Genomic DNA, 13,575 nt, shown 5'->3' with positions numbered 1-13,575 from the left:
TCGTTGTCCGAAGCGCACGTTCAGTTTGCATTAATTTTCGCCTCACGCAGATTGGCCTAGGCCGTGCCGAGTCGTGAGTCGCCGGGTGTGGATTACGACTTGGTGCAACACCTAGGCCAATCGCGTGAGGTGAAACTGAGCGCAAACTGAATTTGCGTTTCAAACGACGACCTCCAATCGCGCCTCATATAATCAGCATTCGCTATGTAGCCTGGTGAGTGGCCCTTTAATGCTGGACACAATCAAGGTCCTGGAAATTGAGCATAGAGTTGGCTTTTGGTGATGCAGAATAGGCAGGCAACAGTAAAAAGGAGCAGTTGGAAGCTAGAGCTCACACCACCTTCATGCGCCTTCTTGTTTCCGTGGATACCAATGTGAGCTGGTGGTACTCAGTGGGCGAGCACCTTCTTGGCTGCAGTTGCATTGTCAGCTGCAGCCAAGAAGCAGGACTTACAAGTATGATATGCATCTTGCCAGTCTGTGTAAATATCGATGGTGCTTCCACTGCTCGAAGAGCGCGGCATGATGTTGGCAACCCATGCAATAAAATCCAAAAACGAGGGACCCCACCTACATATCCTAGTTATAATGGTTGATCAGAGCAGAAGGAAGACACGGGGTACTAGTTATAGTGGTAAGTTTGAAGTCACATAAATGTTGGTTTAATTCCCCGCACCATCACACACTCTTCTTTTTTTTAGATTGTATGAAAATTTTCCAGAATTTTTGCAGATGGGCAAACACGCCCTTTCTTGGCCTCATGACTCCTGTTCACTATAAAAAAAGAGAGCATATGAAAGAGACAATTGGGCATCTGTAAGGCTATAGTTGGAACATACAAGGAACCCACACAAGTTTCTAGGAATTTACCATTTACCTATTTTACCATTAAAATTGGTCAGTTGCATGAACTCGCTCGAGACATTTTCTGAAAAGGCTTGTTAAAATCTATAGAATGTGTTCAGATAAGGACGATACTTTTTTGTTTTCAGTGAAAACTTTATATGAAGTGGGTGAATGTCTGTGCAGAAAGGAATAAACCTTTGTTTTGTGAGGCATGGCATGGATTTCGAGAATGAAAATTGCGAGTCACTAAAAGTTAAGAAAAGCATTTTTTGCTACTTGTTGATTTTACTAGTTTGAGGACCTATCCAAAACTAAAACATTCTACACTGCCAGACATTTTTTTGCTAATTTTAACCTATTAGAACTTCGAGCGGAAGGAAACTTAGACTTATGTCAACTGCAGTGTTTTTTTGATCAGTTGCTAAACTTTGCTTTTCGAGCAAGCGCCTCTCACGAGCCCTGAAATGAGTGGCTTTGTGGTGTCATTTTAGCTAAGGCAACGAACCTGAAAATTTTTTTGAGGAATCTTCATATAGTTTTTTGCAAATAACGCATAGCCATGCAGCAATTAAAAATGTTGCTCTGTCTTCAAAAAAGTTTATTAAATGTTTTTTAGTGTTACATGAGAAGTAGAGCAATTCATTCCATCTTGGTGGTTACAGCAGCCTCCTGACATACTTTAAAGTATATAACCAATGCATTCTTCCCAGTATAACCTGTGAGGTTGAAACTTGATATAACAAACATACTAAACAAGTTATTAAGGGGGAAAAATTAAATTCCATGGTTTTATGTGTTGAAGCTGCAATATAATTATGATGATGAGCAAAATGAGAACAAGATAAAAGCGGAAGCTATCGTTTCGACAAGTGAACATGTATTCCTTTAAGGCAAAAAAAGGAAAGGGCAAGTCCACTTGTTGACACACTGGCTCCCGCTTTTACCTTGTTCTCGTTTTGCTCATCTTCTTGAATTTCCATTTGCCGCTTTTCCTGTGTTTTCCCTGAATATAATTATGAGGCACACAATAATGGGAGACTCCAAATTAATTTTGACCAGCTGGAGTTTTTTAATGTGCACCCATATCTAAGTACGCGAGCATTTTTGCATTCTGCCTCCATAAGAATGTGGCCTCCACGGGCCAAGCTCAGCAGCATGCCGTGGTGGATAAATATTAGGGATCAAGCAGTGAGCGATGGAATGGGTAATGACAGGCGTAACATTAGGAGACAGGAACATGGCAGTGTGAACTAACTCTTTCGTTACTGCAACTATATAAATCAATAAATTTGATCAAAACTATACAAAACAAAAGAAAGAACAAAATGAATAATGGATTCCATCACAAGACGGCTATACAGTCGAACCCACTTATAAGGATACCGGTTTTAACAATATATCGGTTATAATAATCAGAAGCTGCTGCACTGTCAACTTTTGTATGTTTCCATGGTGAAATAACCCGCTTACTACAATGCCCCGATGCCGCATTATCGGTTATAACGATGAAGTTTGGCTGCTGGGTGTCCAAGCCGAAAGGTAGTGAAATGCGAAATCCTTGAAAAGGAAACGAGAAATTCGAGCCGCTGCGCCAACAGCCGCCGTGCGCTCATTTTCTAGCCATCTCTGCGCGCCTCCCTCCCGTCGCTCTTCCACCCCTCTGAGCACGAATGGGCTGCGTGCACAACTCGACTGCGCCCGCAGCTCTACGCCACCCCACCCTCCGAAACATGAATGGACCGCGCCAACTGCTTGCTGGCTCCTCATTCAGCGCAGTTCCGCAAACAGCTTAATCGCTTGCGCTGGTCTTCGTTGTTTACGTCGAAATCGTTCCTGGCCACGCAGTTTCTCGCCGCCGAAACAAAAGATGGCTGATCCACCTGCTGATCATCGGCAATGCACAACGTTGCCGGTGAAAAGAAAACGCATGGCTGTAGATTTGGAAACTAAGTGCTTCTAACCAATGAGGCGATCGTTGTGACAGTGCTTGCATCAGACAGCGACAGCAGCGATGACATGGTAGGGCAGAAGAGGAGGCAGTGGGGAGGGGAGGAGGCGGTGGGGAGGGGAACTGCCCTCCCTGCCATTATACCTAGTTTTCTCACAACAGCTCTGCCATCCCCCCATTTTGCTTTTTTCATGCAACCCGGTTATAACAATTATCGGTTATAACAATAGAATTTTTGTGGCACCTGAATGTTGTTATAAGTGGGTTTGACTGTATGTGTGAAATCAACGAGCAAACAGAAAGAAATAATGCACCTAAAAAATCATAAAAATTCTTTACCTGTTTTCTTACTGTGCCTTGGAAATAGATCAACTTTGATTAAAATAGATCAAGATCACTTTGGTTGACAGTTTTTTTTTACGAATTGTTAAACTTTTCCCTTGGAATTTTTCTACTAACATCATCATGCACCATCCGAAATAATGACTGAACTTTAATTATTTGACAGATTTAGGACCTGTAAAAATAAAACTACTCAAAATTTGCGCTTTACTCAACTCGGCATCATAATTTTTAAATGACAGTGGCATTTAAAACATAGAAGCTTCACTCGCGTTGTCTAATTTTCCGATCTAATTTCTAGGCTGTTTTAATGATCTCTTAAAAAACTGTAGATGCTCATGAGTTCATGTTATTTTGATAATTGTGTTCGAATAATATCAAGTTCAACTTTATTTTTCCCACCATGGGTTGCCTTTACCCATCAGTGTTTCAACAGCATATGTACAGATTATTACGCACAGTCCTTCTCGTCGTTTGTGGTTTTCACTCACACAAGAGCATGTAGTCAATAGACAGTTTTATCATAGCGTGAAACGCTTGCTTTAGCATGCGACGCAATGTTGACGCTAAGAAAGGCTGCACTGAGTGGCATAAACTACTGTTTTGGAATAGCGGAACGGAGCAAAACGTTAATACTAATGCAAACATATATGGCACCATCTGGACACAAAGAACTAGTATAGGTGTTGGCGCCATCTTGGCGCAGCTACAGCAAACATGAGCAACCTCTCTCATGAAGCCTAACGCACTGCTAATCAAAAACTTGCCTTGAAACTGACGCCTATTGTAACCCATATGACGTTGTCAAAGCATTATTGCACAAATCTAAACGTGAGCATTAGCGGGAAATTAATGAGCCGAACAGTGCAGGCCGGCGACTCGATGGATCCGAAGAGGGCAGCTCTGACTTCGACTGGTGCCGCCATGTTGCCGTACGTAAGGCTCCCCTTGCGTGCGTTACCATCCAACACTAAATCCCATGTATAGCGTACATACGTAGAAAATCCAGCACTGTTAATGTACATGTGCAGTGCAAAGCACGCAATGCTGACGCTAATGCTAATTTCCTCCATTTACTGCTACACGTTATACTAAAGTTGTCCTATTTCAAACTGACCTTCTACTGACCCTTTACTAGCAGCCAAATGTCTTCGATTTTAAAAACACCACCTGTGCAAGTGTCCTTGTTCATTACTGTACAATATTGTGCAACGCTTCACATTACTGTACAGCTCTGTACAGGAACTGAACAAAGCATGTGGAGACTCCAGTGCCAGTTGAACACACACTAGACCACCTTGCTTGCACAGAAAAGCTCGTCGAACGCAGTCCAAGTCCGAGCATCTAACGGGTCATTCATTGCACTGCACTGCATGTACCCAGCAAAGGCAGCCACGGTCAAGCAGATGATGACGACAAGGCACGGCGGCGGCCAAGCAAACCTCTTGCAAAGCGAGACAGGAAATCGGATGCCGCAGCAAGTGGGGGCGGCGAGTGGGGCTCCTGGGATGAAGAAGCCAAGTCCAAACCGAGCAAGGTGGGTCTTTTTATTGCGATAGAAATTAAATGGACGCCCCAGGTGCATTTCTGCCGTCGCCATCGCCGCGACTTTCCGTATGAGTGAAAGCGTGTAAGGGTGAGCCGGTGACTGCGGTTCAATCTCGCGTGCAGGAGCGACGAACACTGCCCAGATGCCCCTTCTATGGCGCGCAAGGCAGGGGGTCAGGCGAGGGAGGAGGGTCATTTTTCTCGGGCAGCTGCTAGGGTGCCTTGATGTCCTCCTCGTCCGCCGCTCTGTACAGAAAGGAGACAACTGCGGCGTCTACTACGGCTTTGGCCAAGCGAATCATGGACGCTGTAGTACACGCCTTTGGCGGACACTTCACGGACGTGTTGCCGGCGCTTGTGTGTCTTGAAAGCGATCTGCGATGTCGTCAAAGTGCGCGCTTGCACACACTTGATCTTCAAAGCGATCTGTGATGTTTGCAGAGTGCGTGTAGTGCTGGTAGCTTTGTATGCGCTGTGCTTTCAACATTTCATTCGCGTTGAAGCGACAGATGCGTGGAGGTCAGTTGGTTTGCAGCTGCTGCCGCAATTCCTAACTAGCGTTTTACAGACAGTTTCCGCGGTCATCGAGTGAGATATGTTCATGTTTACCTGTGTGCACATGACAGCGTGCTGGTTAATTTAGTTAAAACACGTTGACAGCCTAGTTGGTTTGAATCCATGATAGAATGCTTAAGCGTGACTCAATGAGGACGTAGAAAGAAGCAGACACACAAACACAGCACTGTCTCTTTGTCTCTGTTTCTTTCTATGTCCTCATTGAGTCATGCTTACGCATTCTATCATTGTTAATTTAATTAGTAAGCAAATGTTTACAAGTTTGTACGACCGATAAAACTACTATCCTTACTTTGTACAGCTATCTGCTAATTTGCTATCGCAATCGGTGCTCCGCCTTTTGGGCGGAGCTGCAATTTTTAATTATTTTTTCCCTGTAGTGCATTATGCAAACTGTCCACCTGAAGTCAGTTATTGTTCCTGGTTTACTTTTGCATGCTACATTTTGCCAAAGCAGGAAATGCTGTACAAGTAAAAAAGAAACAGAAGCAATGTATTTCTGTTCAACAAACTTAAATGCGGAGTGCGTGCAAGCTGCTAGGGCTAATAACTACGCAATAGGCAATTTTACTCTGAGTGCTTTATTTTATGTACGAGGCCATGTTCATCAGAAACACTTCAGAGCAACACATTTTAGTAGGATCAATAGTTGGACGACTGGATATGGCAACATAATTTTGTTGTAGCGCCAAGGGATGAAAATGTAGTAGAGATGCACATTCGTTGTCAGACACGGAATATGCATACCTGCTAAGTATGTATGCTCGGTCTACATAATCTGTTAATACTATAAGTGTTTTTTGCATTTGTGGTTTTGATTTCATGGCAGTTCTTGATGTTTGATATTTACTTTCAACTATTATGCTTTGTTAACCTTCAAAATTGTGTCTGACCAGGTGTTGTTTTGGTTTCCATGTACGTTGCAATCGCTTACTATGTACAATCTTTTCCAATAAGGTCTTCAATTGAGAATCAGCACTCATGGTGTGCATCTTGTCTATGTCTTCGTCCTCTTGCACTGCAGCAAAATTATGCAGCACAGTGTTGGACAACAGTCCAACACGGTTGTGGAGTAAAAAGAAAAAAATAAACAAAAATGTTATGTGCATAAGTTCATGTTACAGTGCAAAGATTGTAGCCACTGATCTGCACAGCACTTGAGTGTCCATCCTTGGCAATTTCAATACAAGCTGGCATGAGTACAGGTCAAGCTTGAGGCTCTAAAGGTGTCTGGATTGGAAGATTTTATTGTGGGATCGAATCCCGGCCACGGTGGCCGCATTTCAATGGGGGCGAAATGCAAGAGCACACGTGTCTCATGCATTGGGTGCACGTTAAAAAATCCCAGTTGGTCCAACTTAGTCCAGAGTCGTTCCTCACTACAGCGGGCCTCATAATCAGATAGTGGTTTTGGCACGGTAAAACCCAGAATTTAAGGCAATTTTTGAAATGCGAGACTTCAGGCACATTTGACTGGTCATTTCCAAGCCCTCTTGCAAAGCTTTGGGGGTCTTTTAACAAGGTAACTAGGCATTATTGGGATGATGCACACTCCTATAGTGGTAACAAAGCTGGAATAGGGCCACTAAGTGCTGCTATCAATGCTACTAACACGGCCATCAGAGCACTCTGATAGCACTCTAAAATGACCAGCTGAATGTGCCATCTATGTGGGGACTGTCTAGCGAAGATGGGGAAGTAGCTGTTTGCACTGAGTGGGGAAGAACACACCTTTAGTGATAGCTGGCTTGTTTGGTTCGTCACTTTGTTTTGGTCAACTGAATTTTGCCCTTGCAGACGAGTGTCACGAATAGGTGCCACGGCGAGGGTGATGGACCTCCGAGGAAAAAGAACCGGACTCCTATCACATGGCCATAACTGGTGCAGAAGGGTTCGAGCAAGCTGCCACCAAACTCAAACTTGACGCATGTCTGCAAAGGTGGTGAAAATGGTGTTGAGGCTTAACACATTTACACTCGCTATCATCTTTGTCATCTTCGTCATCACGTGCATTTTGTTGTGTGGAACACAGGGGGGCACCATTTTACTGAATGCACATCTGTCGAATGTTAAGCAAATATGAGCGACAGGCTTTCCCGGCTAAACCACTGAAATTTTGAGCTGAAGTGGCCTTTTACAGTGTGCTTAATTCAAAATGTTTGCCTATGGTAGTTTCATATTTTGTTAAGATTAAGTCTCAACTGCACATTTTCTGCAGTGACACCAGGTGAAAAGAGCAGGTTTTCTCTGCAATGGAACAGTGGCACCATCTGTCACAGTTACGGTGAAACAAGGCATACTGTGTTTTGCCATAACAATGGCAGATGGCACCAGCACTCTTTTCGGTGACAAACTGCTTTCTTATGACCACATTGCTGCAGACAAGGTGTAGTTGCAGTTTATTCTAGACAATGCAGGCACGAAAATGTGTACCGTAAAATGCCACCTCCGTGAAAAATTTCTGCGCAAACAAGTCGGTAATTGAGCCAGGAGAGCCAAGCATACCTAGCTCTCTTATTTGCACAATGTATTGCAGACTGTGGTTGAAGTGGGCTGACAATAAAAGATTTTGCACACCCAGCTGCTCGTTCTCAATTCACACAAATGCTGCTGTATATTGTAGCACTTATGCAGCAAGTTCAGAGTTCTACAGCGATAACAGTTGAGGGTACCTTAACCCCTTCAGGCAGCAAATTAAATCTTCCGAGGGGAGAAAATGTGCCAATCAGCATTTTGGGCTCTCCACATTTCAAAAGAATGGTTTTCAAAAGACAGAATTAATTTTTAACTGTTTTTCATGATGTCCGAATCCGTACAGTGCACCTGAAGCCAGAAAAAAAAAACATTGCTCGCAACTAACAAAACCTTCTTAGGTGTTCTTTGCCGGCTATGTAGCACAAATTATTTTTCACTCTTTCTTCATTTGATAAGTAACACAAACACATTATGTACCCTGTACCATATGCAAGATGAGTAAAAATAGACACCTTGATCTGACAAGCATGGGAAAATGAAAAACGTTTGGCAGCTAATCTAGAACTTCTGGCAATCTGGTGTGCCATCGTGCTCCAGCTAGTGATTGTCGCTGTTGTACCTGTTGGCCTCTGTCATTAGCGACTGCGTGTTTGTCTTCAGTAGTGGCACTGACTTTCATTGCTTGACTGGCCACGTTTTTGTGCTGCTGTGTCGCTGCAGATGACAAAGCTATGTGCAGGATCTGTTTCTCCAAAGTGTTCTTTGGGGGTCGGGGCGGTGGGGGCTTCTCTGGTGTTTGCACCTCTGAGGTACTGTATTCTCACCAGCTGTAGAGCTGTTGCACTGTGCTTAATATTCAACGTGAAAAGTTACTCTTGGACTTCGTTACCTTGTTCCATCCCATATGAGGTAGAGTGAAATTAGGCCAAGTTCGTCCACTCATCCCCTGAAGGAATTGTACTGCAAAATGATTTTCTCATGCACTGATCCTTCTTGAGCTGCACTTGCTAAATCTTTCGCCACCTGCATCATTGCATTCTTCTTTGGTGACACTTCTGCCAGTTGCGCCCCCTGCATTTCCTATGATCGAAAAGTCTCTCCAACAGTCGGGACTGCGGTACTTATAGCGGCATTTTCCATGAAACCATTCGTAAAATCATTCTAAACCTTGAACATTTCAGTAAGGTGTGCTCTCTTTGCGCTGTTTAGTGCACTTAACAACAAAAAGATCTGCAGATTTTTCAGCATTTTTCTGATAAGTGCATCAAACAGGGCAAAGGTAAGGTACTTTAAAAAAAATTCTAAGGTTTAAAAAATTGATGCCAATAGTTCTGATGCAGAAAAATTTGCATCAGAAACGTCGAAATATTTAATTCTTGCAAACATCTCTTCCGTAGTGTTGTCAACAAGCTTTCTTCTTTCAGACCCACAATTCGAAATGCCTGGAAAAAATGAGATGTTTTGATCAGGGTAGGTAGAAAGACAGTTCATCTTAAGAAGTGCTTTAAGGAAGGCAGCTTTGAGGCATCATGTCCACAAACATACTAGATGCAAACTTTCAGTGCTGCATGCAACACTGTTACACTTGTGACATGCAGTCTGTCAAACCAAAACATTTTTCATGCTGGTTATCACATCGCTCTAGTGAAAACGGTTAATTTCTAGTTCAACTTCAGAAAAAAAAATATTCAAACTGGCTTGAACCACCTTGCATTCATTTGCATAACTGAATAATAGTTATAGAAAAGCAGTATAAATTTATTTTGTGGAAGAACTCAACAGTCCTTCCGAGCTGCATGGAAAGAGAGGAAAAAGAAAGTGTTCTTCATGCCACAAGTAGTTACAAAAAGAATTTCGAAAAGCTAACAAAAGTTTCAAAAAAGATTTTGGTAATCCACACAGTTGCATAGGTAATTCAGCAGGGGTTAGAAAGCTGTTCGCTTAGTTGATCAGGTTTGATAGTTTCTGCACGATTCTAAAGCGAACCTTTCTTTGCCTACCTTCCCGAGTTTAGTGTCGCTTTCGTATGTCCTAGCCAAATTCCCATCTTTCACATGTGTTGTGAATGTCTCTACAGCGAAGGCCCCCCCTACAATGAATTTGCTTGTATGACGAAGGAATATAGGCTACCCTGAGGGGTAACAAACGCACGTAGCGCCGCCGCCACTTCCCTCCGTAGCTGCCACAGAGCGGTGGTGCTAGGCAGCCTTCATAGAAAGGATCTCTAGCAAACGGCACTTTGCGGAAGGGTTGGGACAGTGCATTAGCTATGCCACGCCTCCTCCCTTTTCTGCCTGCCCTATTTTCGTCATAGGTGATGGTCTGCTCAGAACTGATGGCATGACGGCATTGTCAAGGCCATCAAGGATGGGGTAGAGGCAAAAGTCAACGAAGGCAACAGTGTTAAAGGAGCTGCATAATAACCAAGAATTTCGACGAACCTGTACATCGCAACACTTCCGGATTTCGTCGCCAAGCACGCCACCAACCTTGCTGCCATAGCGTCGGCTGCTGTTGTATATTCTGTCAAACTAAGTGTGCAGAAGAACATTAGCAGCTTAATTCACTAAGTATTTCTTAAAATTATTCAGTGAAAATGTTACTGTGACACTTATGTACTGTGCTTTGGCCGACATATTTTTGTTTTGCCCATTGCCTCGTGTCACCGTTAGGAGCGAAATAAAATTTGTGTTTGCCGATTTTCATTTAAACCCTGGAAGCTATACGCAAAAGCAAGGTTCATGGGGAAAAGAAACGCGCCAAACTGCTTTACAGGTAGTCGAACCTTGATTTAACAAACATGGGTGTAACAAATTACTGGATATGAATGATGAAACGTCTATCAAAAACAAAATGAAAAGCAATAACAAATTTAAAGAACTAGAAAATAGATTTACACATGGTCTTGGAGCCTAGGCATTAAATAAGTTCATAAGGCTCATTCATTATGAAACCAAAGAGGCTTTAATAGAATGGCCTACTATCTGCACAATTCTTTATAGACTCTGTTGTCTACACCAAGAAGAGAGAGAGTCCATAGAGGGCCTGCTGCCTCTGAGCAGCCGATGGTTGGCTATCCCACAAAATATGCTTAAAGGGCTCCTGAGACGGTTTGTAGATGCGTAGGTTACAGCTACAGTTAATCATTCGCACCACAATCTGTGTGAAGCGTGTCATATTAAGAGAGCTATGGATGATTACAAGTTACCCTCCTCCATAGCCATACATTTTCTCTTCAACTCGTTCGCCGAGTGATTGAGGCTAAGCTCCGCCTTCACTGGCTCTGCGTCATGATGGCATGTCATGTCGTCTACTTCCAGTTGTCTAGGAGTAAGTGCGTGAAGCCTCTCCACCCTCTTCACCAGCAGCTTGGCAGTCGACCCCAAGCGAGAACTATCGATGCAGCAAGTAGCGAAGCGTTTCAAGCATTCTGTGGCAGTGCTGAGTGTGTCTGGTATTCCGATAACCAGAGACGAGATGGGCGTTTCGACTGATGGGTGGAGGCATAAACTCATGATGATGAAAGAGCTTTAGCGTAGATGTACGTGAGCGGCCTGATCGGTCTGCATGGTTCAGCCACATGGTGGCGCAGAGCTTACCAAGCGTAAGACATTTTAAGCAACCCGCCGTGGTTGCTCGGTGGCTATGGTGTTGGGCTGCTGAGCACGAGGTCGCGGGATCGAATCCCGGCCACGGCGGCCGCATTTCGATGGGGGCGAAATGCGAAAACACCCGTGTGCTTAGATTTAGGTGCACGTTAAAGAACCCCAGGTGGTCAAAATTTCCGGAGTCCTCCACTACGGCGTGCCTCATAATCAGAAAGTGGTTTTGGCACGTAAAACCCCAAATATTATTATTACATTTTAAGCATTTACAAAAACAATGCGTTCACAATTACGCTCCTGAGAAAAATTTACACCAGCAGCATGAAAGTAGAATAGACTTCGTTACAGCTACTGTGTTTGGTTGAGCTCTTGCCACCAGGTGGCTGCACCGTGCAGACCATTCACGTTTGCGCCTCTGCTCATCTCGTAAAGTGGCACGATCAAGCGGCCCCATGTACTTGCATTTACCTGAATACCTGACCCACAAAATGATATTGTGGTAATAATCCTCCAGCGTAAAGTGACGGCCGCAAATGCGCGAGTCGTGGCACTGATCGAACAGCAACAGTCCGATGCGCTGCAGCCACTTCACTCGTCTGCTGCTTTGCAGAGAGTCACGATGTCGCAGCTTGACATATTGCCATTTGCTACGTTTGCAGCAACTTGATACGTTTACACCCACAACGTAACAAGGGTGAACCATGGTGCCTGTGAAAAGATCAAGATCAACGCTGACCGCGAAGCTCTCGTCAACACAGAGCACAATGTAACACAAGCAGACGACGCTTGCTTTGTGCTGGAAGTGCTTAAGGGCAGTGAGAAATTGTCCTTGTGCATTGTCTTTCAGCTACTCTCTATAGAAACAAGTTAACTAACATTCCAACTATTATGAACAATATTTTTTCACCGTAAAGTTGGAAAAGTTATCGGTGACGCGCCCTGGGCAGCCAGTATGATAGCTCGCCCTACTAACGTCATTAGGGCAATTCATGTCAAATGGTTCAAGCATTTGACATTAAAATTCAGCCGAGCGGTGTGCTGCGATTGACAGCAATGTACATTATTAAAACCTTATAATAAATTACACGGTTTACGCGGAGCACTTAGATGCATCACTTAATGATCAGAAGAACCTACAACAATTCAGTACGTCTGTACAAAATTGTCAAAATCATTTTAGGGTCCCTTTAAAATGGGAAGCAGCTTGGAGGCCATATATGGGGCACTTCAGCTAAATTATAGCATGTGAAAAGGTAAAAAAAATACTGATATATTGGCAAGAAAGTTGTTATATTTAATTACTGGATATATAATGAAGTAAATATAAAATCTTTCATTTCAACATCAGCATGCAATGAATATAGGCATGTACTGAATATAGAATATAACGAAGATATTTTGGTGTCGGATGTGACTTCGTTTTGATAATGTTTAGTTCACTATCTCACAAACATTCATGCTTCTTGACTTTGCATGTTTGTGCACGCTATCTGTATGGCTTACAATGAGGGTGTCTGATAGACTCTTCCGTTTATCTTTTTTTTTCATCGTGATTTCCTAATCTTGTTATACATATACTGCAAGTATGTATTGTGCGGCAGTTCTGACGAATAAACCTTGTTGTGAGTAAGCACCGTGTTGATGTCCTTCTTTTACTGGTGTTCCATCTTTGCACCTTTAAATTCCAAGTATACCCTAAAACGCTTTTTGAATCGAGTAAGAAAATGTTGAGATCTGTTAACAAGGCTCCAGCAAATATGTGAGCCAAATATTACTGCACTACACGAAGCTGGTAAATAACAATCTTGTGTTAAAAGCAGTGAAAAATTACTTGCTCTCTCCTTTGCAATGTCATCATGCAGCGTAATTGCGAGCAGTTGGACCCACAGCAGCTACTGGCTGATTTCGGGATAGCGAGAACATTCTCAGTAATACAATTAAACCTCGATATAACGAAGTAGGTAAAATTGGCAATTTGCTTCGTTGCATTGAAATTCGGCCTTTTATGCAAATAAGTACAGTTGCCGATCGTTTTCTCTTACAAGCAAAGGGGCCGCAATATTTTCTGAGTTATCATGCAATTGAAGAAAGCAAACTTGAATGAGAAAACAATTCATTTTGATAAATTTGGGAGTCGGTACAAATGATACATTTTCATATCACATCGACAATATCTTCACATAGGCGGTGCAAATTAAGCAAAGCCAGCCATGCTTTCGCGCGCACTTCGCCCCC

The 13,575-nt window shown here is 43.2% G+C and overlaps 1 protein-coding gene across 3 annotated transcripts in view; it reads left to right on the top strand.

The window, feature by feature from the left end:
- LOC135913842 (ashwin-like) overlaps positions 1–12,970 on the top strand; it is a 32,056-nt gene extending 19,086 nt beyond the window's left edge. For all 3 annotated transcript variants that reach the window (XM_065446539.2, XM_065446540.1, XM_065446541.1), the window contains exons 4-5: positions 4,520–4,673; positions 7,058–12,970. In XM_065446539.2, coding sequence (XP_065302611.1) covers positions 4,520–4,673; positions 7,058–7,138 — 235 coding nt within the window. In that variant the 3' untranslated portion in view covers positions 7,139–12,970. The remainder of the gene's footprint in view (positions 1–4,519; positions 4,674–7,057) is intronic.
- The last annotated feature ends 605 nt before the right edge of the window (positions 12,971–13,575 follow it).

Source organism: Dermacentor albipictus, chromosome 5 (assembly GCF_038994185.2).
Source record: "Dermacentor albipictus isolate Rhodes 1998 colony chromosome 5, USDA_Dalb.pri_finalv2, whole genome shotgun sequence".
Lineage (NCBI taxonomy): Eukaryota > Metazoa > Arthropoda > Arachnida > Ixodida > Ixodidae > Dermacentor > Dermacentor albipictus.
This window is presented reverse-complemented; position numbering and strand designations above follow the sequence as displayed.